We start from the raw sequence: 27,739 nt of genomic DNA, 5'->3' as shown, positions 1-27,739 counted from the left end.
TATATATATATATATATATATAAAAGCTGTCTTACACTGTTAAGGTATTAAATGTTGTTCTTCTAGTCACCGATTTTCATGGATAAATACAGGTGGAAGGCTCCTTGACTAGTGTTTTTTAGGATGAAACGAGTACGGTTACAAGTTCAGGTGGACAATGAACAAACTTATTACACACTACCAAAAAAACTACATCAAACTAAGTCTTGTCACTTTTTAAAAAATTGTTTGAAGTAGCCACCCGAGCCAGTATCGACATCTCCTCCCACCCCTCAATACAGGTGATCCACTGCAAGTCTTGCTGTTTCTGGAAACAGAGAAAATCTTTAACAAGACCCAGGATAAAGAGAACAGGACCCACCTTTCCTCTTGGAGAACACCATTACAATGTAATACAGAACACCGTTCACCAGCACTACAGAGCAGAGCTCCTGAGGTGACTGAGGAATACTCACTGGGAACTAACTAATCTATTCTCTTTTAATATTCAATACTGAAGGGTTCTGCAGAGAAACATACTGCAATTCAGGAAAATAAGTTATCTTTCAGAGTAAGTGCTCCTACAAAGAACACAGAGTCTACACTCAGTATCATGCAGTATTTGTTTCTGGATTGTTGAAAGGAAGCATGGTACACAATATTTGATTTTAGAGACACAAAGAGCTGAAAAAGCTCATCTGTAAGTAATTTAAATAATTTCTGTATTCAAGAAACTAAACCTATTTGCTTCTTGAACTCATGAATGCTCAGAGATTTTTATCCATGCTTCAAAAAAGTTGTATAAAAGGACTTTTTTCTTTGATAAAGTTTTATACCAACTTCGAAAATCTTGACTTCCCACCATCATTAACAAAAATGCATTTAGTAAAGAAACAAACTTTCTGTTTTCATAAGCATTTGTTAATTCATAGTTTAAGCTTAACCCTACTGAATTTAGACTTTGCCATCATTCACAAATACCTCTCACTCTTTTTAAAGAACTTTATTTTAAAAATAATTTTAATTCATTAGACCATACTTTGTAAGTTACCAATAGGACGGACCTGGACTCAAGCATCAGACATTTGTTGCACTTTCAAGTTTTGTAACAACATGACTTTTCAAAATAAAATTGTACATTTAGATTCACAGTTTAATTTGTTGAAATTTAATAACATTTAAAAACATTGGAATTTGAATTGAAAGGGATACATGTTAAGCACACAAATACTGAAAAAGGTCATAACCCCAAAATGCACTTGAAAATGGAATGCAGCTAATTAGTCAGACTGTAGTTTAGTAATTTCACATTTAACCTAGTTAGCACCTTAGTGAACTCAACCACTGAATGCAAGAAATACAGTGCATGTACTGTGACAACTCAACAGGTACTGTACCATTTCATAATGAGATTGCGTTTTCTTGAGCATTATGTGCCATATTTTCGAAAACCGGTAATATTTTAGAAGTCTTCTAAACCGTGTAAATAAGCAATGGCTACAGCTAAAGTCTAAACAAAGAAATACTTCATCTCTACATTTCTGTAAGTTGAAATTTTTAAAAGCAATCATTTATAAGGATTGCATCAACATCAGTTAGCAGAGGAAGATCAAACTTTATTGAAACTGCTTGCATACAAAATATATTGCACTATAACCAAACAAATGTCAACATAAAATCCAATCTGTTGTAGCTAATATGTACAGAGAATATTGCCCAAGAGCAGTTACATTACAAGGTCAGTCTACCTTGGTTAATTATCTACAGTATTTTAAACCAAACAGCTTACAGATGATGTGTGCAAGGTACCAATTTCTGTTTTCAAATACTATACATTCCCAAAATAAATAACTAGAAATCAACATTAATGTTTGGCAATACTTTTTAAGACATTTTTATATTTGTTAAATCATGTGCAGTTCGTTGCCGTTTTTAGTATGCTCACCTGTATGCAAGGAAAAAAAAAAAAGAATGAAACAAAGCAAAGAAACAAAACTCACAAAATACATCAGAGGCAAGGTCAAGTTTGTACAACTCTGTACATAAACAGTGGCTCTCCTTCTGGAGTAATTTGAATAAAAATGGTTTAAAATGAAGGTCCTTATACAGTTTTGCCCAGTAAGTTTAATGTGTGATCAGAAATAAATGAAAGCACAGTTCCTCCCACCGCTTCCCACCCTTCCCTTGTGTACAACTGTACTTTACTTTGGATCAGATTCTGCGACACCTTCAGGTTGGCTGGTAATTCAGACCTTGTACCTCAAAATATGAATTTTTGTTCTACCTCCAGGATCTCCAACGATTATAATCTGTACTTTCCAGGGCATTACACATGGTGATTTTCTTCCTACCTCTCCTGAGATAGACCCCGAATTAAAATAATCAAGTAAAAAAATTTGGGGAGGATGAAAAACATCTGCGCTTTGAACTGGTCATCTGGCCAAATAGCAGGCACACATTACTAGCTTGTGAACACGTTACACTTGTTCCCTCAGTAACAATGAGTTTTTTAGTTTTCCTCAATGGAAAGGTTTTTTTTTAATTTTTTTTTTTTAAAAAAAAAGCTTCTGTACTGCCTACAAAGAAAAAAATTACACCCCTTTTTCAATAACACTATTTGCCAAATCTTCAGTGCAAAATAAATTTCCTATTCTTATAACTGCCTAACTCAATGTTTATGTAAGGAAAAAATTATGGAAAGCATGCACTTGTCTATAAAGTACTAATGTCTGACAAGGATTGCTACATATATTTTACATTTAGTGTTACCAACTCATCTTCCCTGATTTCTGCATCCAAATATAATATTCCTACCTGCCAAGATATAAAAAAGGCACAGATCATACAACTTTTTTGCTAATGAAAATGACAACTGTTACATCACACATATTTCAGGGTCCACTAAAATATTGAAAAAGGTGGACCAGAATGTGAACTGACACAGGACATAAAACGACATAGCATTTCATGAAGAACTTGTAAGTTAGATTGAAAACAGAAGCCAATTTGATTACTGCAAACACTATTTATTCTGAAAATTGAAATTGAGCAGTGAATTTGACCCGATGTGTTAAAATGGTACAACTGAACAGAAAGTTTACCAATGCACAGCTCAGTATTTTTAAAACAAACAGAAAAGAATCTTTCATTGTTTGAACTGCAATATGTACTTGAAAGCAATTTTCGGAAATTCAGGTATTTTTATGCAAATATTTGTGTAACTTCTTATTCTGAAAACAACTGCATACTGTTGATGTTAAAAAAGGCTAACAGAGAACATATGTTCATTTCATGCCCTGCGCCATCTTGCCTACTATTTGTCTTTGGCCTAACAAGTTTCTCTAACATGGAATAGGAATTACTGAAACAGTATAGGAAATATGATTTTAGAATTATGCAGTTTAGGGTACTCCATTCACCAGCGGCTGTTGACCATCTGCGCTGTCCGTTTTCTCTTTCTTCTGATTACGTTCTTTACCCGTGCGCAGCCGACTACCTTCACTGGAGGTATTCTGTAATGTTTTAGTGTGGACACTCCTTTCATTATTGCAGTCAATTCTGATCTGGAACAAGTCAGAGTTATATAAAGCATTCTCTTCCTTTCATCCACCCCTTACGTATTTACTACCTTACCAGCCTGGGAGAAGCGCTATTTATTAAATAGTCATAAGACACAAATAGTGCCATATCCTTACAGCTTTGTTAAACGTGCCCAGCTGAAATGGAATCCTTTCCAGTTCAAAAATGTCACACACTCGTGACTAAAAATAAAAACAACGAACCTCCCATCTACCTAGCCTTGGAAGGTAAAGAAATTGTGTTCCTTTGGCAAGAGAAAGTTGAAGAACTAAGAGCAGATGGAAGTTTGAAACATCACTTTCTGTAATTCAACTTTCTACTTGTAATATACAAACATTTTTGAAAAAAAACACCCCATAGAAAAGCTGCTATGAAATGATACTCAAAAAAAACCTCTACTCAGCCACCTTTAGAATTTGAAGTTTCATTTAACCCACCAAAAAGGTTTCTGTGCCTTTTTAAGTGGTCATAAAAAAAAAAAAAATCTCAAAAAAGCATTCTGAAGGCAAGATTCTCATGTTTGTAAAAGGGGGTAACCTAAAATATTAAAAATGTTTACAATTTCAACAGTCAGGCTTCAACAATATGCAAGTACATATTTTCATATAGAAAATTATCTCATCCAAATCGGAGAGCAACAGGAAAAAAAAAATCATGACTTAAGTGCCTTAGTTTCTCTTTCAGCACCACAGTTCTCCACTTCAAACTTTGTACGTTAATTAGATTAACTACAGAAGTTTTGTGGCCATAATTTTTTTTTTTTTTACATATTAATTATTTGCATTTCTGATGTGTATTCAGGTACTACACCTTCAAGTTCAGCACTCCAACTGGAAGAACTAAGCATTTGGTCACTTGTTCCATTTTTTCCCCTTCCTTTCTCAAACAGGCTTTCTAAAACCAAACCAAGAGTCATCTCATTCTCCCCTGGAAGCATGACTCCTGGTAGCACCACACAGAAGGCAGCAGCTTCCAGCTGCTAATTATTTCTTCCTCCCAACATAACTCATCCTGTGTGATAATAGATAGTTAAAGGTTTGCATGTTACCATTCAAAGCGAGAATGGTTTCCATGTGGGGAAACTTCACATATATCTTTAAAATAGCCTGAATAACTTCATGCAACAAAACATATTTGAAAAAATTGTAGAAATAGCTTATAAAAGGCTATAAAATGTTTAAGGTTATAGAATATTTCAACGTATGACTTGAAGAGTTTCTTGATGTGCATTTTTAACTTACTTTCTAGATTGCATAGCCTTCAATTGCAAATGTTTCATTTAGTGGTGAAGGTAGTTTCTGAAGTTTAATCTTTGTTACTCTGTAGATTCTGGCTACAACACACTTTCTCTTTCTATAAAGCGTTAAGGATTCTCCTCCCTCGGGTACAGAGGTGACAGATAACAATACACAACGCAGCAAGAAAGAAAAGCTAAAAACAAAAACCTAGTAAGAACAAACACTGAAGTCAAGCCAGTTAGTAAATCCCTGGGACTCGTGATAAGAGTTCCAACCAAACTGAGAGCTAAGCTAACATTATGAAGTTGCATCTTAACACAACTTGATATATTGAGATTTCTGCATATGTTACAAAATGACACAGAACTCTCATAGATCTAATTAGGGAATTAGGATATAAAGAACCAGAAGGCTACTGTGTCGCTTGCAGTTTTGAACTCTAAAGTCAGTGTACGACACAATGCAATTTTAAACAGTGCAGACTTCCAATAAAAGAAAAATTACCTCAAGAGATCCATCTGCTGTTCTCCCTTTTGCATCTCTTGAGTTACGCTGACGGTTATCTGTTCGTGACTGTTCATCATTTCCTGCAAGAATTAACAACCTTATATAATGCTGGTGCATGAAAAACAAATACAAGAAGGTGGGAATATGGACAGATGAATGAGTAACAGATTATAAAGGATTTTGCTACATCCACTAACAAACTAGAATTTTATCCCTTGACCTCCATGTGTGATGGCACAGCCCAGAAACTTGAGTCAGGATGCACACTAGGAAAGCAAATGACTGAGAATGCTATCCCAATTTATTTATATAGCAGAGAGGCTTTATATAATGTATGAACAGACACTGGCATGGGATGCCTCCTCAGCAATTCTGCAGATGACACCAAACTGTGGGAAGTGGTTTGATATACTGGAGGGTCAGGGCTGCTCATCACAAGGACCTCAACAAGCTGAGGGAACAGGCTGACACAAAACTCACTAGCTTTAAAGATGAATCTCAAGTCCCACAGCTTCAGCAGCATAACCGCATGCAGTAGCACACCCTGTGGACTGACTGTGTATGTCGCAGCTCCACACAAAAGGAGCTGTCCTGGTGGACAACAACTTGAGTAAGGCATGAGTGTGCTCTTGCAACAATGACAGCCAACTGAATAATGGGCTGTGTTAGTAGGAGTGTGGCCAGCAGGTGAGAAGGGAATATTTCCCTCTGCTCAACATGTAATAAAATCCTCAAGAGACTGACAAAGTGGAGAGAATTCAGGAAAGCCAACTAGGATGGCTAGGATGCTGGAGAAGATAAAACAAGAGGCTGACAGAAGTGAGTTTGCTTATGAATTCCAACACTGACCTCTCTTTCAAAATTAAGCCTACATTTACCTTTGAATCCTCCACGACCCCTCCCTCCTTGTCCTCTTGCGCCACCTCCACGTCTTCGCCCATCTCCTCTACGAAGGTAGTTGTCTCGCTCCTCTTCTGCTGGGGCTGCTGACCAATCACTAAGTTCATCTCTGTGATCAGATTCTGTTTCAGAAGCATTTGATGCTTCAGAATTAGTTCCTATCAGGAGGATAAAAAAAAAATATCCAAACATGCCAGTGTAGTGTAGCATGAAAATACTATAATAGAATGAAAAGAGTGTATCTTTTAAAGTTTTCTTTTGTTTTTTTTTTGTGTTAATAAATAGTTCTGGGATTTTTTTTTGTCTCCCAACCTCTGTAATGTATATAATACAGAAACGTGTATAAAACTTCTTCAAAAAGTCAAGGCAGACATAAAAGTTAGAAGAGTGTTTAAGGTTAATTATTTAAATGCACCACAGGTTTATAGTTACTCAGTGTTATCAGCCTATCCACATATTATTGAATCTACTATGCAAATGTAATCAGTCTGGTAAAACTTAGGAAGTCTAATAAACTAGACTTTCTATTTCTAAAACTGGAAGTTCTGAACATAACCTGTCCCATCTCCCCTCACCACTGCAACTCCTCTATGAAAAGAAAAAGACTCCATCATGACAGAATCTGTAACACACACTACAAAAGCAGAGAAAAAAGTTAGAATGCTAGACATGTACCATATCCAAAATAACTGGCCATTACATTTTTTCCAGTTAACAGATCACCTTCACTAATAAAAGCTGGTTCTTTTCCCAGTAGCCCTCTTAATAGCAAGTGAGCTCACATATTCTAAAAATAGTAAAAGGGCTTCAGCAGAAAAACATTAATTTTGTATTATGTAGAACATAAGCCAAGACTGTTTTATCAAGCTCCTACTACAGGCCTTTCAGTCAGGACAAACACCAGCTGATCTACATTATGGATAATAAAGGAAGAGATTGCTCTGACGAAGTACAACCCTGAAAACTATTCATAAATGAATTACACACAGTTTTAAAGAATTACATTATATTTTGGTGACTATGCTCTTCCAGTGAAAACACAGTGGTTCAATTCAATATGAAAACGACAGCTTTTCTACAAATTTAGCTATGCAGTATTTTCACCTGTAAGTGTTTATATTAAAATAGTCTCTCACAGGCTCAAACAAAAACTGAGGGTTTATTATTAGGAATTGTTCAAAATATAGATAAAATAACAAACCTTGCCCTAAAGACTTCATAATGTAGAAGACACAAGCATGCTGTAAGAGACAGGAACTGCATGGAAATAAGTTTAGATTACATAGCACTACTTTTTACTTCAAAGTATTTTCTACAGCATACAGCTCTATCTAATCTTCAAATACTAATATTCAATGTTAACTGAATTTCTGTTTTAACAGCTGTTTCCAAGTCTAGTCTTTTTCAAGAAATCAAAAGACCAATAGGTCACTCTTTAAAGTAAGTGTACTTCTAGTTGCCTACCTGAAGCATAGCCTGGACCACGCCTGCTGTGCCCTCTGTTTCTGTAAGGTCGACTACCACGTCCGAGTCCTGGACCATCATCAGTCATGTACCCTTTTTCCTTATCTGTACGATTTGGTGGTGGCCTAGAAGTAGCTCCAATCTGTCGAAGCTGCTCATCAATTTGCAATCTTTCCAAACGCAGCTGGTCCACTTCCTACACAAACACAAGCATAGCAAGTCATATGTAAGCACTATTTAATCATCTGAAGGTAGAGACATGCAGTTCTCAGAAAGGAAGAACACTTAAGTATTGTAGCTAATAATCTATTTAATACTGAAATAGTAACTCAGCTTTGAGAATAATTTGTTTACATAAGAAACCTTATGAATGTTCAAATCTGTTACCAATACAGTTCTCCCTGTGGCACAGTTGGCGAGTTTAGCTTTGTTTAAATAGATGCATCAAGAAAACGTACTCAGATCAACTGTTTTCAGGAGAGACACTTAAAGATCTCAGATTTAATACTGAAGAATAGTTAAGGAAGCTAAACATTCTTTAAACAGAGAAATTAATATTATTTTTGAAAACAATAATATCATCCATTCATAGCATAATTTAAACATTTTAGATTCCAAGACAGGCTTCTTATACTGCTACATGTGACAAGTATCAAAATTATTAAACAATAATAGTATGGTTTCATAGAAAAGGACTAGAGGTTATACTGCTGTTAAATTCTACTTCATTATAATGCAGAAGAGTACTTTTGTCAGTTTGAGATGTTGTCTAGCTATCATCAAAAAGTTGCAACCATCTTTTCTTAAAAAAAAAAAATAAAAATCAGGGAAAAAGCTGTTTATGGAAGTTTCAGTGTGATACTGGAAGGGATCTCTGTAGGTCACCCCAGACTTTGACAAGATGCCTTGGCACTCAGGGATGCATCCCATCAGGTCCTGCTGATTTGCATATGTCCCTTTTTTATTTTCAGATGTTTACTAACTCAATCTTCCTTTAGGACATGTCAGCCTTCATTGCTCCAGACTCTCCCATTAGTTTCAGGGGTCTGGAATCTCTTATGACATATCGATAAAAAAAACCAAAGTGAAGATGACATCCAGCACCTCATCCTTTCACTTTGTGATCAAGTTCCCTACTCCATTCAGCTGCAGACATGCATTTTCTGTAGTGTTCCTTGCTGCCAACATACCTGTAAGAAGCCCTACTTGTTGCCCTTAACATGCCATGCCATTTTCAACTCTTGATGGACTTCAGCTTTCCCAAACTCACCCCTGCACACTCAGATCATGTCTTTATATTCCTCCTGCATCACCTGTCCTTACTTCCACCCCTCAAATGATTCCTTTTTATGTTTCAATTTTGCCAGAAGATCCTTGTTCATCCATGCAGGCCTCCTGCTATTTTTGTGTGACTGCCTGCATATCAGGTTGGGACTATTCTTGAGCTTGGAGAAGGCAACTCTTTAAATATCAGCCAAATCTCCTGGACCTGTTTTCTTTACAGGAATGCATCCCATGGGATTCTTTTAAGAAAAACCCTGAACAGGCAAAAGTCCACTCGCCTGTAGTCTGGGGCTGTGATCCTGATATTAGTATTTCTTCTTCCTCTCAGGATCCTGAAACTTCACTACATAACAGTCACTCCAGGCAAGTCTGCTTTCTTCTTTTATAGAGAAATTCACTACTTTGAGTTCATGTAGCACATTTGATGTCAATGCTCTATTGGGTATCTTTTACAAAATGTTTCCTTATTAAACTTTGCCTGAAGGCATAGAAAGACAGAAAAATCTTAAAGGAACGAGTCAGTTCCACTTCTTGTTCGTGAACTAGAGGCCATTATTCTGGAACTGAACCATAAGGCAACAGGCCACTAAGATGATGACATTTTGTGTGTACATTAAATGGGATGAGAAGGCTGAGATCAAAACCTCCAAGGTAAGAATCTATCCTCTAGCTGTTATACAGACTGATGAACACTGTTGTATGTGCCCTTCTGTTCAGAAAGGTTAGAAGGACAGTACTAAGAGGTAGTGACCCTAATTGACAATGAACTGAAGAATCTAAAAAAAATTGCTGGGCTGTTAAGCACCTTCCACATGTCAGTACCCATTTAAGTAACAACTCACATGCAAATACCCATTTAAGGTGGCCAAAGTAAAACCAAAAATATCTTCTGAAATAACAGTGAGCATGCAAGAAAGAAGCTTGATTTTTAGTACTAGTTTTCATGTGGTCATTTCTCTACCTCTACTACCCAACAGCTGCAGAGCTGCTGTATCTCTGCTCCAAAATATGGATAAATCCAAGTGCTCCACAAGCAGAATTACAAGGTATAGCTATTGAGTAGGTAAGGGAACAAGTAATTTCTTCTTCAAACTCCTCTCATACCTGTACTGAGAAGTTTCTTTTAGGTATACAGAAATTTTATCATTCTAGAAGAATCAGTGACATCTACTCCACAGACTGAACATGTAGCAAATTCTGAATTGTCTGGAGGTTTCAAGAGATGCAAGAATATTATTTAATTAAATGAACTCAAAGCAGTCCCTACTGTTAGCATCTGGCCCTGCAATCGAAGACTGAGCACCTGGCCATAATAACCATCAGCAAAAGTAACTATAAGCAATAATGCAGAGCATTTTTTGCTCCCTATAACAGTCAACCAACACTGCAGACTGCTGGAGAACTTATGGAGCCAAGAGGCAAACACAACCCAAAGCTGAATCGCCCACAGAACATCCTCAAGTATGAAATGTCAATTAACTACAGAAAAAGAAGTTTAGGGTTTTAGAGTAAAACGCCCACCGTATACGATATCTCTGCATAGAATGCTGCTTGCTTTGCAGTTGTGTGAGGGACTGACTATTCCTTATATACAAAGTTGTCAGCATTTTTTGAGATACATTTAAAAAAAAATTCTCATTCCTTTGTATTCTGCATTCTGAATAAAATTGTTTATTCTGTCCTTCAGATAAATGACTCTTTAATAAAACATGGCTTTTACAGGAAGTCTTTTTAGTCTGAAAACAAATTTTTCAACAGCCTTTGGGGCCCAAAGATTTTGATCATCACCTTATTGTTACCATCTTAAGTACTGCTAGCAAAATTTCAGTGGTCAAGCAGCATCGTTTTCCTCACCTTTAAATAATTAAGATGATAATCCAGAAGAACAGTTGCATTAGTGATGCTATCCTTGGTTCCCACAAACACAAATGGTACCATTCCCTAAAACACAATAACAATAGTCCTACAGTTACTGATTAAGCATCAGCTACTGAAGAGAATGAAATACATCACTGTAAAACTTGAAAACCATTTTTACAACATGGACAAGCATAATTTAAAAAAAGGGACAACAGCGTATTTAAATTCTGATGTTGATTAGATCACGTAGATCAACTCCCTTTATGCAGAGCTTTAATAAGAAAATTTCGACTCTATGCATCACAATGCCAATAATTTTTTTTTTATGAATAAGTACAAAGAGTAAATTAAAAACACTTCAGGTTTCCTCCCTTCAATATTAACACCGCCTTTGCTGATCACACATCTACTCTCTCACATAAGCTTACTTTCAGGTTACATGTCAATAAAGAAACCTTTGATCTTTTAAAAGAAGTAGATCAAATTAACACCGTGTCATAAAACAACGAGTTCTCAATTTGTAAAAGGCAAACAAAAACATATCCAAGAAACAGTACTTCAGGTAATGATTGCTAACTTACATTTCTTTTACCTTTTAAGCATTTTGTTTAAGTGATACAATAACTGAAAAATGTAAAGCTGGACATTCTAATGCCTGAAATTATGACACTTGGAGATAAAATATCTAAAGACTAACCTAGGTGGCCAAGGCAGGCTAAATCTACCTAAAAGGCCCCCCTGAGTGCTGAAAACAACTAAACTTTAGCATATGCAAGGATAATTTCCACACTAGCATTTCTGACACTAAAATAGGTCCAAGTCGAATTTTAGAGGTGTGATTGCAGCCCACGCAGATCCGATGAGCTACCTTTAAACTACTTGACTTTGAACTACTTGTATCAGCTGCAGCCTCACCATGGCAGTGTAAGCTTCTCTGTGGACTACATAAGTCAATCTGGAAGTCTAATAAACACTCAGCTGATGAAACCTCTGCCACTGCAGACCCAGAACTTGGCTATACCTACTGAATTAATTTCAATATTTTTTTTTGGTAAATCATCATGACCTCTAAAGACACCTTTAATTTTCACTGTACAAATACCCTTTACGGGACTGCATTCCAAAGGAAGGGTTTTTTCAGAAGTGAAGTGATTTGAGACACAAATGTCTTTAAAGATACACGCACAGGTTTAATACATGCTGAGGTTCCCTAACAGTGGCAAGTCTATAACATGTCTCTGCTTTTTTTTTTTTTTCTTCCTTTTTTTTTTTTTCTTTTACACACAACTTTTGTAGTTCTTACACATGTGCATTAAATAGAAGGAAAAAAAAATACAGAGTCCTCTAATGCTAAGAAACCCTTTAGCCACAGGCATCACTGACTGAAATGTTTTATTATCTGGGGTATTTTAAGTTTCATAAATATTTAATGCAACCGGATAAAGAACAATGAAATTTCTACTAAACTGGCATTAACTAGCACATAGTATCTATTATTAAAAGATCACAGGCAACTGACTTAAATGCATTTAAGGAAATGGCTTGTTGCTTTTAGCAGTGGATTTTAGGTATAGCAAAGTCAACTATTAAGAATATGAGCTGGTAATGATGTCAAGTAATTTCAACTATACAAAAGCATCAAAGTGCTTATTTATTGAACTTTTTTCTACCTTAAAACAAAAGTACCAATCTTCAACTTAGTTTCAGTTGTGAATACTGAGCAGACCTATGCACATAAGAAATTCAGAGATAAAAATAATATATACTATAACAAGCATCTCATTTTTAAAAGATAAAAAACCTAAAGATCCTGTTATAATATTACAGGAGTTATGAAATTGCACCTGAAGTTTACGGGCAGTATTCTAACATGTCAGTCGTAAGAAAAAGAACCCAATGCTGTATTAAAATGTGAAACTGACTGTTTTTTACAAAAAGAAGGGCTGTAATATCCCAGTTCACACAGAGGAAGATTAACACACATTTATTTCAAATGTGAAATACAAATAAACTTACAAGAACTAACTCCTACCTGCCAAGATAGCACCTCAGGTTTCTGTGTTGCTCCTGGTATGACACAACTAACACATGAAGCAGCGAAAGCAATGCCAGTGTTAGCAATGTCATTAACAAGTAACACAGAGCATAAATGCAGAGCTTGGCAGGTAAAAAAGGCTTTCAAGTTAATCTTTAAAAGCTGCATTTTGGATTGAAGAATATCAACAAATAAGCTTTTTCAAGTCAGAAGAAAAAAAGAAAACTCGACATACTAATTGCCGCCATGACTACTTACTCTTTTACCCTTCTATTGTTCTGTAGGCCAACATTAAAAATGTTGAAAATTTTAGCCTGCAACAATAATAGCACCCTCTTATTTATTAAGCTAGTTCAGGAGTTATGCTGCAAGAATTTAACATTTGAAATGGAAATATGACATAGGAGTGAATCCTTTAAACATTGAGTATTTTACCTTTTCAGATATACGTAAAATTAGTAAAGTAGTAAAAAACACCCGATACAATTGCTTAGCCATCATTTACAGAAAGATAAAAATTGGATTGTGGGTCTTTAGTAGTTTTATAGTGATAATACAATAGATGAAATCACTACTCAAGCAATAATGTAAGGGTTGCAGAAATGCATTTCTTATCTTGTTCAAAGTAGCAAAGGTTCCTTACCTGGTATGTATTTAGACTTCCAGGTAAATTAGAGACGGTTCAGTTTTCTACAAGCACATTTCACATTTGAAATTGCAGGGAATCTTTTTGCATTGAGATGTTAAAAGCTTCATGCCTGAAGCTTTCCATACAAACTTGCAACATCTTCCCCTCAACACAGCCCCACATAAAAGCACCTCAAATTACAAAGTTCAAGACTTCATTAAGGCGCTTTACAAGGCTGATTGCTTTCTGTGCAAACCTGGAGTTTCACATTGTTCATGTCTGTTTTTTCTTTAGGTTATGATTTACAGGTTACTGTGCATTTAGGTAGTATTTAAAAAAAAGATGTTTACACATAAAGCACAAACTTTTCATTACAATATAAGAAATTACTAATAAAATTTAAATCAGATAAAATCCTAAGAGATCAAACTCAAAGGAAATTAATGAATGGCAACAGTGAGTTTCATATACACTGATTTACAGCTTAGCAAGCAGTGGGAATCGGTGTCACTGCTTCTAACATGAATAAAATGAAATCTCTAAGGTGCATCACCAAAAAATTTCACAAAACATTTTTCAAACACAGATAACAAGCCAAGTTTATAAGAAAATGCTCCTCAGCATTAAAGGGGAAATATAGATACTATCAGAAAAACACATATTAATCAAAACTTTATTTTACCACTATGAAAACACAAGGAAGAATTCATCACTGGGTAGAATATAACCACCAATTAACACACAGAGAAATTATATTAACTGAAAACATACCTCTTCTTGTGGAATATTTTTGTCATTTTCAGCCTCAATTCTCACTCTTACAACACCAGATTTGTCCACTATCTCTTGAATCAGTTTGCCATTTTTTCCTATTACTTTTCCTACAGAAAGAACAAATAGAACATTCTACTTTTAGTGTTTTCCCCCAAACCTGAGAGTATTTTATACTTTAAACAAGAGTATTTAGTACCAGTGCAAGAACTTAAATGACTTAATACTCCACAACAAAGATTTAGTTAACGAGCCATTAACTAAAAGGTCCAAGTAAGCTTGGGGTGTTAACTTTGGTAATGTTCCAAAGCAACCACTGCAGCATACAGGAAGAGAGGCACTTTATTATGAAAGTTTGTTACTGAGTATAGCTTCCTTCTTTTTCAAGGCTTCTGTAAGAGAACAAAAGGAAATTCAATCACAAGTGCCTTACCTTTGTATAAAATTATTTTAAATTACACATCTCAATTACAGAAATATTCAGTATCTTGCATGCTTATTTGGCTTTACTTTGGCAGGTGTAAAATAAAGTCTGTGATTTACAAATAAACATTGTTGGCTGCATTTAAAACAAAATCAAAACACCCTTTTAGAGTGTCAGAACATTTCCTGTAACTAACTACCTTTTAAGCAAAGGAAAGCAAAACTTAGTTCATTCACAAAAAATTGTAGTTGACGAAGTCTTCTGATACTACTGAAGATAGCTTTTGAGCCAGATGTAAAATTCTCTTCACCAAAACTGAGCTTTTTTAGAGATATTATAAGCTGTTTTCAAATTAATTAAAAAGTCAAAGACAAAAATGGAAATAAATTATATGTAGGTATACCAGTAATGCATACATTGATCTCAGGACCCAGGCATTTAGATTTAAGACAATGAAAATGAAAACTTTAGTTCTCCCCAACCTCAGCAAAATAACCTGTGGTCTGAAAATTGCAAGGAAAACTGAGCTGCATGGGGGGTAATGAGGAAAGGCCATATCCTCCAATCACTGCATTGAAGAAAAGCTTGAAAGAGTCATGTAAAAGATGATTTTCTGCATGTAACAAAGTTTTGCTGTTGTCGGGGTTTTTTTTGTTTTGGGTTTTTGTGGGGGTGGTTTGGTTTTGTTTGTTTTTGAGTGGTGTTTTTTTTTTTTTGTTTTTTGTTTTTTTTAACAGAAAACTGCTGGAAAACTTGCAGCATATTTTTTTTCCCAGGCACATCACTGAAATAAAAGTAAATAATACTGAGTCCATGACAGCTATTGTTTTGCTGATAAAATTAGTCCATGAAGAGCAAATTAAAATCTACTTTTAATTACATGTTCCTATTTTTCAAAACTAAATAAATTTTCATTTCTGTGTTTAAATTTTTCTACCATGAATTTTTAATTGCTACATGCTTGTAAAAAAAATGACAAAATATAGCCAATAAGTTCTTCCTTGATAACAAAGACTGTTCTGAGAGTCAAAATCTTCTTCCAAGTACTTTATTCTATTATACATCACTGGAAATGTAACAGCAGCTTACTAATAAATGTAAAAAAGCCTTGGTAGTGATTTAAAAATCTCAGGTAAACCAAACACACAAAAACCCCGTAAAAAAGAACAAACCTTACATTGGTTGTCCAAATGAAAGAAATACCCCTTTTTAAGTATTTGGTTTTAGTTAGAATTTGGCAAGATACATAAAAATCTTTAAAAGTAACTAAGGACTGTATGCATATATTCATAACCTATGTTTCAGCTTAAAAATTTCCATATAGCCTTTAAAAAAAAAAAGCAACACCTTCGGTGGGGTTTTTCTGTTGTTGTTCTGGTTTTCCTTGGTCTGATTTTTTTTTTTTTTTAAAGAATTATTAAGTAGAAAAAGACAGATGTTTGCATTTTCTTCAGGAAAAAAAAAATCCACCTATCAAGAATGTAGTAAAAGGAAAAAGCCTTCCGCCTTTTAAAAGCAAATTATTTCATTTTCTGGAAAATTATTAGAACTTTAAGGAAGCAAATTATCAAACATAGCTTATTTGGGATGTAACATATGGTTCAGCCAATTTTATATTCTAAAGGATGCAGGCCAAGAAGCAGAATAGAAATTAAAACCTGCCAAACCAGAAATAATAGAAAAGTTCTAAACAAAAAACAGAAACAAAGAAATTAAAATCTCAAGTTGAAATAATGATGACATCTTATAATTTTTAGTTATCAGTAGAATCAGGAGGATGTGGAGAATGGAAAACTACTGTTTTTAAACGAATTCCAGAGATGAGGTGCCACATTTGTAAATACTTGTCCCATTGCAGAATTTCACACTGCTTCAACACCAGCTTTCATACACACTGCTTGACAACCTATTAAAATTATTTGGTTTAGAGGTATGTCATACTGCATGGTACGTCCCCCGGTTCTTTTCTTATCTACTGAATTAAGCCATATATTTTTATGTTGCTTTGTAGCATCAAAAGCTCATTAAAACATTTTCCCCCATGCACAAGGGCTGCATGCACACTTGAGGACTTTTTTCAGAGTGTTTGATAATGGAAATCTATTGTCTTTATGGTATTTGCTTGATCACTGAGTACCTTAACTACAGATTCAGTTCATCCCCCCGTGCTGCTTCTAAACAAAATGTATTTCAGATGCAAAAGGACAGGAAAAGAGACAAATACAAGTTGAAGAAATAATTTAAAATCTACTAGGAAAATATGAGACTTCAGATTCATCTGTTGATAGCCACACTGATCTCTGGACACCTCTGGCAGAAGTCACTTCTTTGGCTCAATCCAGAAGCTATTTAAACTAGAAACAATGTACAGATGTTTAAGATACCTGTGAACTGCAAACCAGGAGGTAATTTCTTACAACATACTCAAGGACAACATGTCTGTAAAAATTCTGCATGGAGCTGGAAAACCAAACAAAGAAGTCCCAAATCCCAACACAAAGAGAACTGCTTCAGACTTTTACCCTGCCACCCTTCTGAAATTAAGAAACAGTTCTTGGAAGGCATTTTTCTTTACTATCACAGTTACCCTTCAGAATTGACATACCTACTAAATTTCTTGGGACTTGTATGACATCTTCAGCAAATTCAAGGTAACTTCTTGCCTTTTTCACTGCATCTTGATCCTAAAACAGACACATGCATGAGAAACAAGATCCACTTTCCCCACATTTTTTTTGGTGTTGGTTGTTTTTCTAAAAGGCTAAAGAAGGAAACTTACCTCTCCATAAATATGGAATGTGCAAGTATCTTCATCAAGATCAATAGCAGTCACACCAGGGACTTTTCTGGCTTGCTGAATATTAGCACCATGAGTGCCAATGGCCAAACCCATTAGGTCTTCACGTACAACAAACTGTTCATGAAATCGTGATGCAAGTTGTCTAGAACTCTGGAGAAAAATACAATGTTATCTTACCTTGATTTTTAGTACACCAAACAGAGAAATCAAGATAAATTTAGAGCCAATTCCTTAATTGGGTACTTAGCTTCCTTTTTATTTTAATCAGTCCTTTTACCACATTCATTTTCACTTCAAAAACACTGAAGAGTCTTATTCAGAAGTCCTAATGTCACATTTTAAATACTAACATAAGACTAGCCACTAGCTGCGTTGACACCTGTTTTGAATTACCACTGAATATCTACAACTATCAAGTGTTACTATGTAAGACAGTATTTGTGCAACTTAGTCAAATAGGAGTTGTGATGATTAAAGCAAACCCTATGATTTCCGAGAAAAAAACTGCACTCATTTCAACAGGTGAGGGAAACAGCAATAACAATTGCTGAACACAAAATTTATATAGAAAACAGAGTAACTATGGATATCTACTGCACTTAATAAAATGAAGAATCCATGCCTATGCAAGACAACACAAAATTAAGGTATAACTTCAATACATTGCTTGAATTTAGAGAACAAGCACGTTAAAAATACAGGAATGACCCTTTTGTCTTGGTAGAAATGTGAATCTCAGAACTTGAGACTGTCACATGCTATCAAGACAAAATTCCTTGCTTCAGCAGGGCAGTAACAATGACTAAAGACTATACTATTACAAAAAACAACTTTCAATGACACATTTGAGGCTCAGTTACTGCTTTGCAATTTTCATCACCTTCACATACAACTGCTATGGTGTAACCAAACAACACAACATGGCTTACAGAATCTTAATAAGGATCTCCTATATCAAATAAGATACCAAGAAAGAAAAAGAAAAAACAGCAAAAAAACAACCAACTTCTGGATGTGGAAGGGGATTTGCAAAATAACTGGGAAAAGTATTGCTAGAAACCTGGATAAAACTTGCAAAAAATATACAGAATGGGGAAAAAAACCCAAACTATAACTCCAATAACCATAGTAAACTATTTCCTAAAGCAGTCCTGAGCTTTCAAGAGAAGTATGTTAGTCAGCTCTGACTTGATGCACAAGTACGCATATACATGCCCACACGTAAAACACAGTTTCAATATTTTCTTAATTGTACAAAGCTTCCACTAAACAGCAAGCATGCAGAAAGGAGCTGGGAACAGAAGAAAGCTTTTTTTGAAAAGTATCTTGTAGCACACTGGGGCGTTGGATGGTGCTGGAAATACTCAAAACACACAGGAAACCTAAATTACAACAACACCCATACAATGCTGCATTGATATGAACAGCCTCTGTCAACCCCAGGTGGCTCAGATTATTAGCATGAACAAACCCCATGAGTGCAAGGAAAAACACTTGGGAAATACCGAATTGCATGCAGTTCAGAACCTGTTAAAGATAAGTGGACACATTTTTTTCAAAAACGAACCCACATGTTTAAAAAGACTAAAACAATGACTGGTAAGTTTCTCCTACACAGCCTCTTCATACTTTCAACACAGTTTCCTTACAGGATGCTTGTGCTATATGAAGCAGGAAGATAGCACTAAGTTTGGTCACCCTGAGAACTAGAAGAAACATATGGAGAGAAATCAGTAAGATATAAACATACAGAACAAAATCTATATTGTTTATGATAATGAAGCGGTCATATATTTAAAGGAAGTTATAGTACTTAAGTCTACAGAGAAGAGAAAATATAAAATGTGTAAAAAAGTCATTATATACCCTAGTGAGTAAAATTCCTACATAAAAACGTGGACACTACCCGCAAGTGTCTGAGCATAACAGAACACAGGCAAGTTTAATGCATTGAGGCAATAAGAGAATTTCCAACTGTGATAATCTATTAAGTAAAATGGAAAGAGTGTTTTGTAAGGAAGAAGGAAGATAAAGCTGTATATTATCTTTCCAGAGCCAAGATACGTAATCCTATACATGCTTCAGCATCTCAATCAAAGCTGTAACTACTGTGAAGACACACACAAGCACACTTTAAATTAGCAGTTTAACATCAGGCACACGAGACCCTACGGAGTTTGAGAAAACATCAAGAAACTGCACATGGTAAGCCCTGCTCTGTCCCAGCTAAACTGCAACTTGTTATCCGACCTGCTCCTGCTCAAAGCTGTTGATAAAGATCCTGTCTGTGCTAAATCACTGTCACAGAGCATCAGCTACAGTAGATCCAAGCGTGATGAAATACTTCATATACTCAGAGATCTCTATCAAGCACTTTATTAACTAGATTACAGACAACTCAGCAAATATTATTTTAAATGCTTACAGATGCACATTCTAACAGATAATTCAAACGCTGATTTACTAGTTGACATCTGTTATGGACTGCCACGAGGGTAGAGAACAGGATAATCAAGTCAATGATCAGGTGTTAACACAACTATCTACAATATGTAGAAAAGATGAAGCTACATCATCACTAGGGACCTTGGCTGTGACAGTCAAACTGTAGTTACATTGCTTGTACTAAACTATTAACTTTTCTGTAAATTACGTATACAAGATGTATTTTATTTAAACATAGGAAATTCTGTATTCTACGTCCTTACAATAAATTAGTAAGAAACAACTATGCAAATAATGTATTAAGACCTACTTAGAGGTCATGACTGAATTGCATTTAGATAGAATAAAATACAAACCAGAATACAAAAGTAGACTTGTAAATTCTTTTTACACTTGTAAAAGGCTTTTTAGTATGTCAGAATAACAACTAAGACACAACTACTGGAAAAGAACACAAAATAATTGGTTATTTTATTTGATGTTCTAAAAGCCACATTTGAGAAGTAGTCATGCAAGTCAAGAAGCTAATATGCAGAAAAGAAAGAAGGTACAACAAATGAAAAGAAAAAAGCAACCAAACAAAAAGAGAAGCTGGTCTAGTGATTATGGCTCAGAGCAGGAATGGTAAAACCGCTAGAAGGAAAAAAGTGGCAGACATCTAAAGTTCAGAGAGTATAAGACACAGAAAAGAGTGTATCTGATGAAAAGAAGTGAACTGTTAATGCAGTAAAGCCCAAAGCATTCACTAAATATTTCTTCTGCAGATGGACACGTGCAGTCTGTTTGTTTGTCTCAGCAGAAATCATTAGTATAATCTTTACTATCTGAAGCTTTTCTTTTCAGGTTTGAAGTTGATTCCTGAAGTGCCAACGTGAAAAACACCAGCCAATTCTTGTCATGCAAATTACAATCATATATATTTATCTTGTGACCTTCACTTAAGTACTGCTCAGGTAGCAACTGAAGACCAATAATGGTTTTCTAGTGAGAACAAAATCAAGTTCTCAAGTCCTTCACAGGACTTGCTCAGCCTTACAACAGCAAGAATCCAAGATTAGTTTGGGAAAGGAATCAATGACAACAGCTGTTGGTGCATGCATTTGTGGGGGCATGTAAAGAGAATTAGCTCTAGAGAGGCTGTTGTTCTTCCCACCTCCAAAATAATACTTTGCACTTCAAGAGGTAAACTGCCCACACAATTGTCAGTTCTGGAGGCAGACAGAGAAGAATGGATTACTGAAGAGCTACAGTGGGGTACTCAAGAAGGAACACCAATAAGAAACTGGTCCTGTCTTGGTCTTGAAAAAATCAAGACCCAAACAAACTTGGATTACAGCTCTGAAATACAGCAATCGAGACCAAGAAGAGAACAGAAGAGAGACCTTTTAACAGTGAGTACACCTACTGGATACAAGAGGCCTGAACTACTACACCAGATCCCACTGCAAACTACAGCCAAGCAGATTTAATCCTTGGGGTGAGGGAGAATGAAACCTGGTTCTAAAGTAACATAGCTGGTATAAGCCTATGTAAAATTGAACTACAACAGTTTGAGGGGTACTTCCAGTTCTTGACAGTGAATCTAAAAGAATTTTTCAAAACGTTGCTATTTTTTCAGATTTGTAGATAGGAGAAAACCCATGAAAAAATGTTAATTCTACTGTTTAAAGATCCCCTCATTTTCTAGCCTACTCTTTTTTTTCCTTCTCCCATGGACAAGGATGAGTCAAGCTTCTTGCCAGTCAACACCCACTCTCCAGTCACAGGAATATCAGAAGCTGTATCTGCTGTAAGATGATTTCCTAACATTTTATCTATAGGCAAACCCATCCCTTCATAGATCCTACCAACATCAGTCTCTCCCCTTCCATCTCTCATTTTCACTGTGTTGCTTTGCAAGTTCTAGTCCATCTAAGTACCATGCCATATTCACTCCTATTTATTTTTAAAAACAGTAATTCAAAGCTATCAAATATGTGGCACTATTTGTGCAACAATAGCTAATTATTTTATGCTTCCAACTATGAAAGAAATGTGTGTTGTGTGTGTATATATAGGTATTTAATCACACACAAAATCCTGCTGAATAAAATGGGATTAGATAAAAATGAGTCTTTGCAATAACAGGCTCTTCAACTGTAACTACTTTGTTGGGTTACATCTCCATCTGCCTCTTTTTAACACCAAGAATAACATTGGTACATAATAATTACTTTCATTCCAATGCCAAGTCCTACCACCTAAGAAATGCAAGAGGTTGGTTTTGGGTTGGGTTTTCATTTTTTTTAAACTCAAAATACTTAATGGAAAAACAACAACATACCTCCAGCTGTTTGCTAGCTTCTTCATTTCTCAGTATCAGGGATAACTTGGTACGAAGACTTCGAAAGTGCATATCAATCAGCATATTTGCCCGCTTTGTTGTTACATCATTGATTGACTAAATTATTAATAAAGAAAACACAATGGTTTACACACCAACTTTTGAAGCAAACCGCTGCCAATGGTATGGTTAGACATTTGTACTTACCAAAATAATAAGCTGGTGGTTTTCAGAATCATATGTTACAGAAAAAGCTCCAACTGCCTTTTTGAAGTCTTTATGTGCAGATTCTTTGGCACACCTAGGAATAAAACCACTACAAAGTTAAAAACAGTAACTGCTGCATTTATGGTTCACAGCCAAAAAGACTAATTTCTTAATACAAAGAATCTAAATAAATATATCCAAGTCCTCCTCTTTAATACAGGTGTTATTTTATTCTCTTGACATCATTTATTCATTTTCCTTGTCTTCACATGAGTAGGACTAGAAGCATTTCAGAAAGGGCAAAGCAGTTAAGCAATACCACATTAAAAGCTATAATCATTACAATAACCAGTATGATGGGTGACTTGACCGTAACCACTGGAACATTTTAATGATCTTATGCTCATCTCGTGCTGTATTTTGCTTCTCCAGGTGTCTTCTGTCCACCTGCTACTTAGTGAACTTGTGTACTATAAATTAACTTCAGAAATTCTTAGGTTAATGTGAATTTATAGCTTATTCCTAAATTTATAGCTTATTGAGGCAATAATATCTATCAAAAAGCAGAAAGTGATCTGAAGCTAAAAAAGAGGACTCTCTTTTAATCTGAGTTTTAGAATTATATTTACATGAGAATGACATGTCTGTGTTCTAGAAGACAACTAGCTGTTTCTATATCATACTACAGGAGGTTTGATTATTACACAACTGTTCCCTCAGCCATCATCAAAACACCTTAGACCCTACAATATAAGGCAGATTTTACTTTTGTCATTAAATACCAACTTACACAGCGTCAAATACTCTATCAGTGAAAGAATGACCACTTGAAAATTATCAACAATGTTGACAAAGAATGGATTCAGATTAATCTGTGCACATCACTGAACAACTGTAAGAATAAAAATCTTAATCTATACTGCACACAAACCTTATATCCTTGAAGAAATTATTTTCTCCTCCAGGACTAAACTGCATTTCAGAAGTAATCTTTATTTCTGAAGTATGAGCACGTTCACATTTGTATTTTCTACATTCTTATATTATAACTTTAAAAGTTAATTTAGAGCAGTAAAAAGCATTTTTATTCCTTCTTGTTTCAGAATCAATAAGTTACCCACATTTTAAAACAAGATATAAAGAAATGCTTGTACTTACATTTGCCTTAAATCTTCCGGAACTGCCAGTTTGATTTTATGAAAAGTATCTTTTGTTGCGGGTTTATTGGGGTTCACAGATCTCAAACGCTCAATTGTGACAATTTCGTTGTATGTGGCATCACAGGCTGCATATTCTATTACGTAGAACTGATATAAAAATAATAAAATCATCCAAGCTACACATTTTATGACAAGAGTGAGCATTATGCTATTAAGTGAAAGGCGCTTTTGTTAACTGTACAAATAAAACTAACTTTTCAGGCTGAGGTTAATGGCAATTGCTACAGTCCTAATCAAGAAACTCTTTGAAAATGAAGGGGGACAAGTTAAAAACACCGTGCACATCAATATAAAAAACAACATAAGAAAAATAAAGTATAAATAAATATAAAAAAATGTGTGTGTGTGTATATATATATATATATGCATATTCCTACCTCACCCTTTATCATTCTCACTTTAGCCAACCACCAACAGCAGGGTTCTTTTTCATTTGCCCTGGAATAAACCTGAACAAAATACATATACATTACATATCTGTAGCATTCTCCAAAGACACCACAAAAACTGACAGTAATGATTATGATCAGGAACTCTGCTATACGAACAAAATCAGCAAAATATATTGGTACCTAAAGTCTCTAATCTAAGCACTACATAGCAAGGATGTAACAGCTATTGCAAATACAGGTAGGATATAAAATCATGCATATAAGATTGTACAGACAAATAAAAAAAAGGACCCAGTATACTGGCATTAGTTGCTTCAATTTTCCATACAGTCAGAAGAGAGGTAATTGAGCCTTTTACACCTGCTAATATTTAATCAACAGTATTTCTAATTGTGTGTAGGTCTAATGAGTCTCTACCAGTGGGTGGGAGAGGACACGTATCTACACTTGTTAGCACATATATGATACCAGCCACATCCACACCAAAGAAGTTTGCCATTTTCTTCTCTTTCAAATCAAAAGAAATTTAAATAGCATGCAAGCAAAATGTAAATCTTGAAAGTTCTTTTTGAAAAGTAATTATAAAAAAAATATAAAATAAGGAACTTTTAGGAATGTGCTATATAAAAGCCAGTCTCTCTACATATATGTAAGTACTTACATGTACACATATTTTTATATTTTATGTACACACACATATAATGCAAATTATATCTTCCAGCTTGAAGTTTCAGTAATATAGACATTATTAGCCTACAACTGAAGAGCTACAATCTAGCACCTATTTCTAGATTAATTCAGTTCTGATAAAGAACTGTGCTACAAACCAAGAAACACCAATTATGTTTGTAAACCAGTATGCAGGTCATAGTACATGGAACTCCGATACAGCTGTATGTTTCACAACTGTTAAAATCTTTTTGATGACATGCTGGACACCATGCTTTATGCAGTACTTGGAATCAAAAAAGGTGACAGCATACAACATGTAAGCAAACCTTCCACTGGCTTGGCTGACATTTTTCACTCTGTCTTCCCTCACTTCAGACAAACATTGTTAGTGGAGCATACGTACCTCTACTTCATCACTTTCATTTATATCTTTATTATAGCCTGCAGGTGGTGGAAACCTCACATCATGGAATGGTATCTGTCTCTCTGGCTGCCAGCTACAAATAAAATACAGTGAATGGCCTAAACATTCTCACCTTCTTTGTAAATAGATATCAGAAACACTTTCAATCCATTATTTTTACATTTTCAAATTTTGTGGAGCTTCTGTGCATATTCATATTAAAGATAATGTGATCCACTGTATAAGAAGAAACACACCTAAGTGACGTTAAGTGATCTTAAATTTAACCCTGATGCTACCTGCACTGTTTTGAAATCTTCCAGCAGTTTTTATTCTATTTACAGTTAAAGGTTAACCCCAACATTAGAAACACAGATTAAAACACATTTCATAAAACAGTTGCACACTTCCTTCAAAACACGCCTGTTTCTTCTTCTCCTCCGGTTCTACTATAAATTCTGAAAACTTGATTGGGATTCAGTGTGAATAGTTTTAATTTTAAGTTTCTTTAATAGAGACTAGATAAAACGTGCATGACAAGAAAAGACTATTTTTAAAGAAATTAGAAAACAATTTCCAGAATACAACAGATGATGCCATAACAAAGATATACAGGAAAAAGTATATAGTAGTGCTTTATTTCCTTCCTGATGGAAATGAAACCTGAACTAAATGGTATAACAGAAGGTTAACTTTTTATGTCCTTAAATGACAGGAAAGGATCATCACTTCACTTCTATCTTAAACTGGTACTTATCATTTATCTATAAAACAAATTTTGTAATAATGTAATCTGCTAAATCTAAAATAAGACATTCATATGAGAGAGGCAATCATAGTACCACTGCTGATCCATGCAAACATGGGTTGTCGTCACATAAATTCAACAACATGCTTATCTTCCAACAAAACCCATGTTACTATAGTTTTGTACTTTAAAATATTTTAACAATTAAAAGCATTTATATAGAAATGTCACAACACAATAAATATCAAACATAATTCTAAAACATGCTAGCAGCAAGCTTAGAGCAGCTAAAAGATGCTACTCTATTAAGTTATATTTAGATTAATCAAATGCAAGGCTGATACTCTATCATTTGTAGGTATAACAGCAATACACTTACTTGTTTTCAAATGCAACTGTTATAGAATCTTCATGCACATCCTTTACAAATGCCTGGGTAGAAAAAGAGGTATAATTATGGTATGCTTAGGGATATTTTAAAAAATAATTTTAAACCTGTACAATGCCCTCCTTTCACACATACTGATGAAATTCAAAATTTAAGAATGCTTTCAAGTCAGCCTTTTAAATTTTGCAATAGATTTGTGTAAATGCATACTGAAAGCTGATAACTTCCTTGGGGTCAGGACTGCCAGTATACTGAATGCCCAAGCTATACACCCATTCTTCCTACTTCTTCAGAAGTAATGGGAGATGTTACTAACAAATGACAAGATTGTTCTGAATAGTTTTATAATAAAAGTTTAAAATGTTTGATTTTATAATCACACTTTGTCTTTTGACAGGTGTATTAGACCACAACAGTACTCCTTAAAAAAAAAAATCCTCTCTCCTCTCTTCTACCTCAGGGCAAGTATGAGTATCTAGCAAAACTCATCTGTATTCATATCTGTATTCATTTCAGCACAGTTTTCCCCTTCTTTACTTCATCACACTTAACTTCCGTAGTGCACAAACTTAAGACAAATGCCCTGCAGCCCTCCTTCACTTTTCTTCTGGGATGGGTAGCAGTTGTACGAAGTCTCCCAAGCAACCACAAAGCCAAGTACAGAGCACCAAGAAGGCTTTTCCCACCTCACATACTCAACTGACTGATGTTGGACCAGTTTTGAGTCCAAACATCCCCCTCCATCTACAGAACAGCAAGGTCAATACTCAAAGAGCTTTGGGATTTACCAATGAAAATATTTTTCACAGCCTCAAATGATAGAGGTCATGAGGTAACCAGGGATGAAAATATTGTGTGTGTGTGTGTGTGTTTATTTCCTTTTTTTAAAAAAAATCTCTATGAATGTCTGAAATGGATAAACATTGGTGAACTGCTGAGTATTCCACTAATATTTGTCCATATATCCTATGTCCTTGCAAGGTAGGTAGATGAAAACCCATGAGCAAGACTGAGCAAAAAATTCTGTTCTACTAATGGAGATCCATCTCAGTAGATAAAAAAACTATCAGCAAATTGAAAATAATTTAGTAATAACTACCACTTCTGAAGAAGAATTAGTTAATGAACTGTGGAACTTGTCCTCACACTTCAAGTTTCCAAGACAAGAACAGCTCATCTAAGAAGGCAAGAGTTTCTTTCTCATATGGAACCTAAATGGTTTTAAACAATTCTTGTGATATTTTTCCTTTATAAAGTATTTCAAAGTATTTCCTGAGTTGCAGCAGTATCTCAGTAACAAAGAGCAATACCTAATAACTGATACAGAGCTCCAAGAACTGGTTATATTAAAATTAAGCAGTACATGTGCACAAGTGTCGTTACTCAAACATTCAGTACAAGCAAAGCCACAATGAAAACAGCAAAAAATGGTTTTATACCTTCCTCACCTCTCAATACTTTAAGAAGGAAGT

At 35.0% G+C, this 27,739-nt stretch overlaps 1 protein-coding gene across 3 annotated transcripts; it reads right to left on the bottom strand.

The window, feature by feature from the left end:
* Positions 1-1,111: 1,111 nt before the first annotated feature.
* Positions 1,112-26,339, bottom strand: FMR1 (fragile X mental retardation 1). Of its 3 annotated transcripts, none has more exons than XM_026848556.1 (14): positions 26,259-26,339; positions 25,132-25,225; positions 24,042-24,113; positions 23,603-23,751; positions 22,445-22,538; positions 22,238-22,354; positions 17,449-17,619; positions 17,275-17,353; positions 14,246-14,355; positions 10,806-10,892; positions 7,668-7,863; positions 6,182-6,361; positions 5,301-5,383; positions 1,112-3,542 (listed from the first exon to the last, which is right to left on the bottom strand). In XM_026848556.1, exons 3-14 carry the CDS (start codon positions 24,054-24,056, stop codon positions 3,381-3,383), a joined length of 1,443 nt encoding a protein of 480 aa, XP_026704357.1. In that variant the 5' UTR covers positions 24,057-24,113; positions 25,132-25,225; positions 26,259-26,339; the 3' UTR covers positions 1,112-3,380. The 3 variants fall into 3 exon arrangements, with proteins under 3 accessions (XP_026704357.1, XP_026704358.1, XP_026704356.1); XM_026848557.1 differs by having other exon boundaries at positions 1,112-3,491; positions 26,259-26,316; XM_026848555.1 differs by having other exon boundaries at positions 1,112-3,537; positions 26,259-26,307.
* Between the last annotated feature and the right edge of the window lie 1,400 nt (positions 26,340-27,739).

Source organism: Athene cunicularia, assembly GCF_003259725.1.
Source record: "Athene cunicularia isolate RWA chromosome 4 unlocalized genomic scaffold, athCun1 chr4_part3, whole genome shotgun sequence".
Taxonomy (NCBI): domain Eukaryota; kingdom Metazoa; phylum Chordata; class Aves; order Strigiformes; family Strigidae; genus Athene; species Athene cunicularia.
This window is presented reverse-complemented; position numbering and strand designations above follow the sequence as displayed.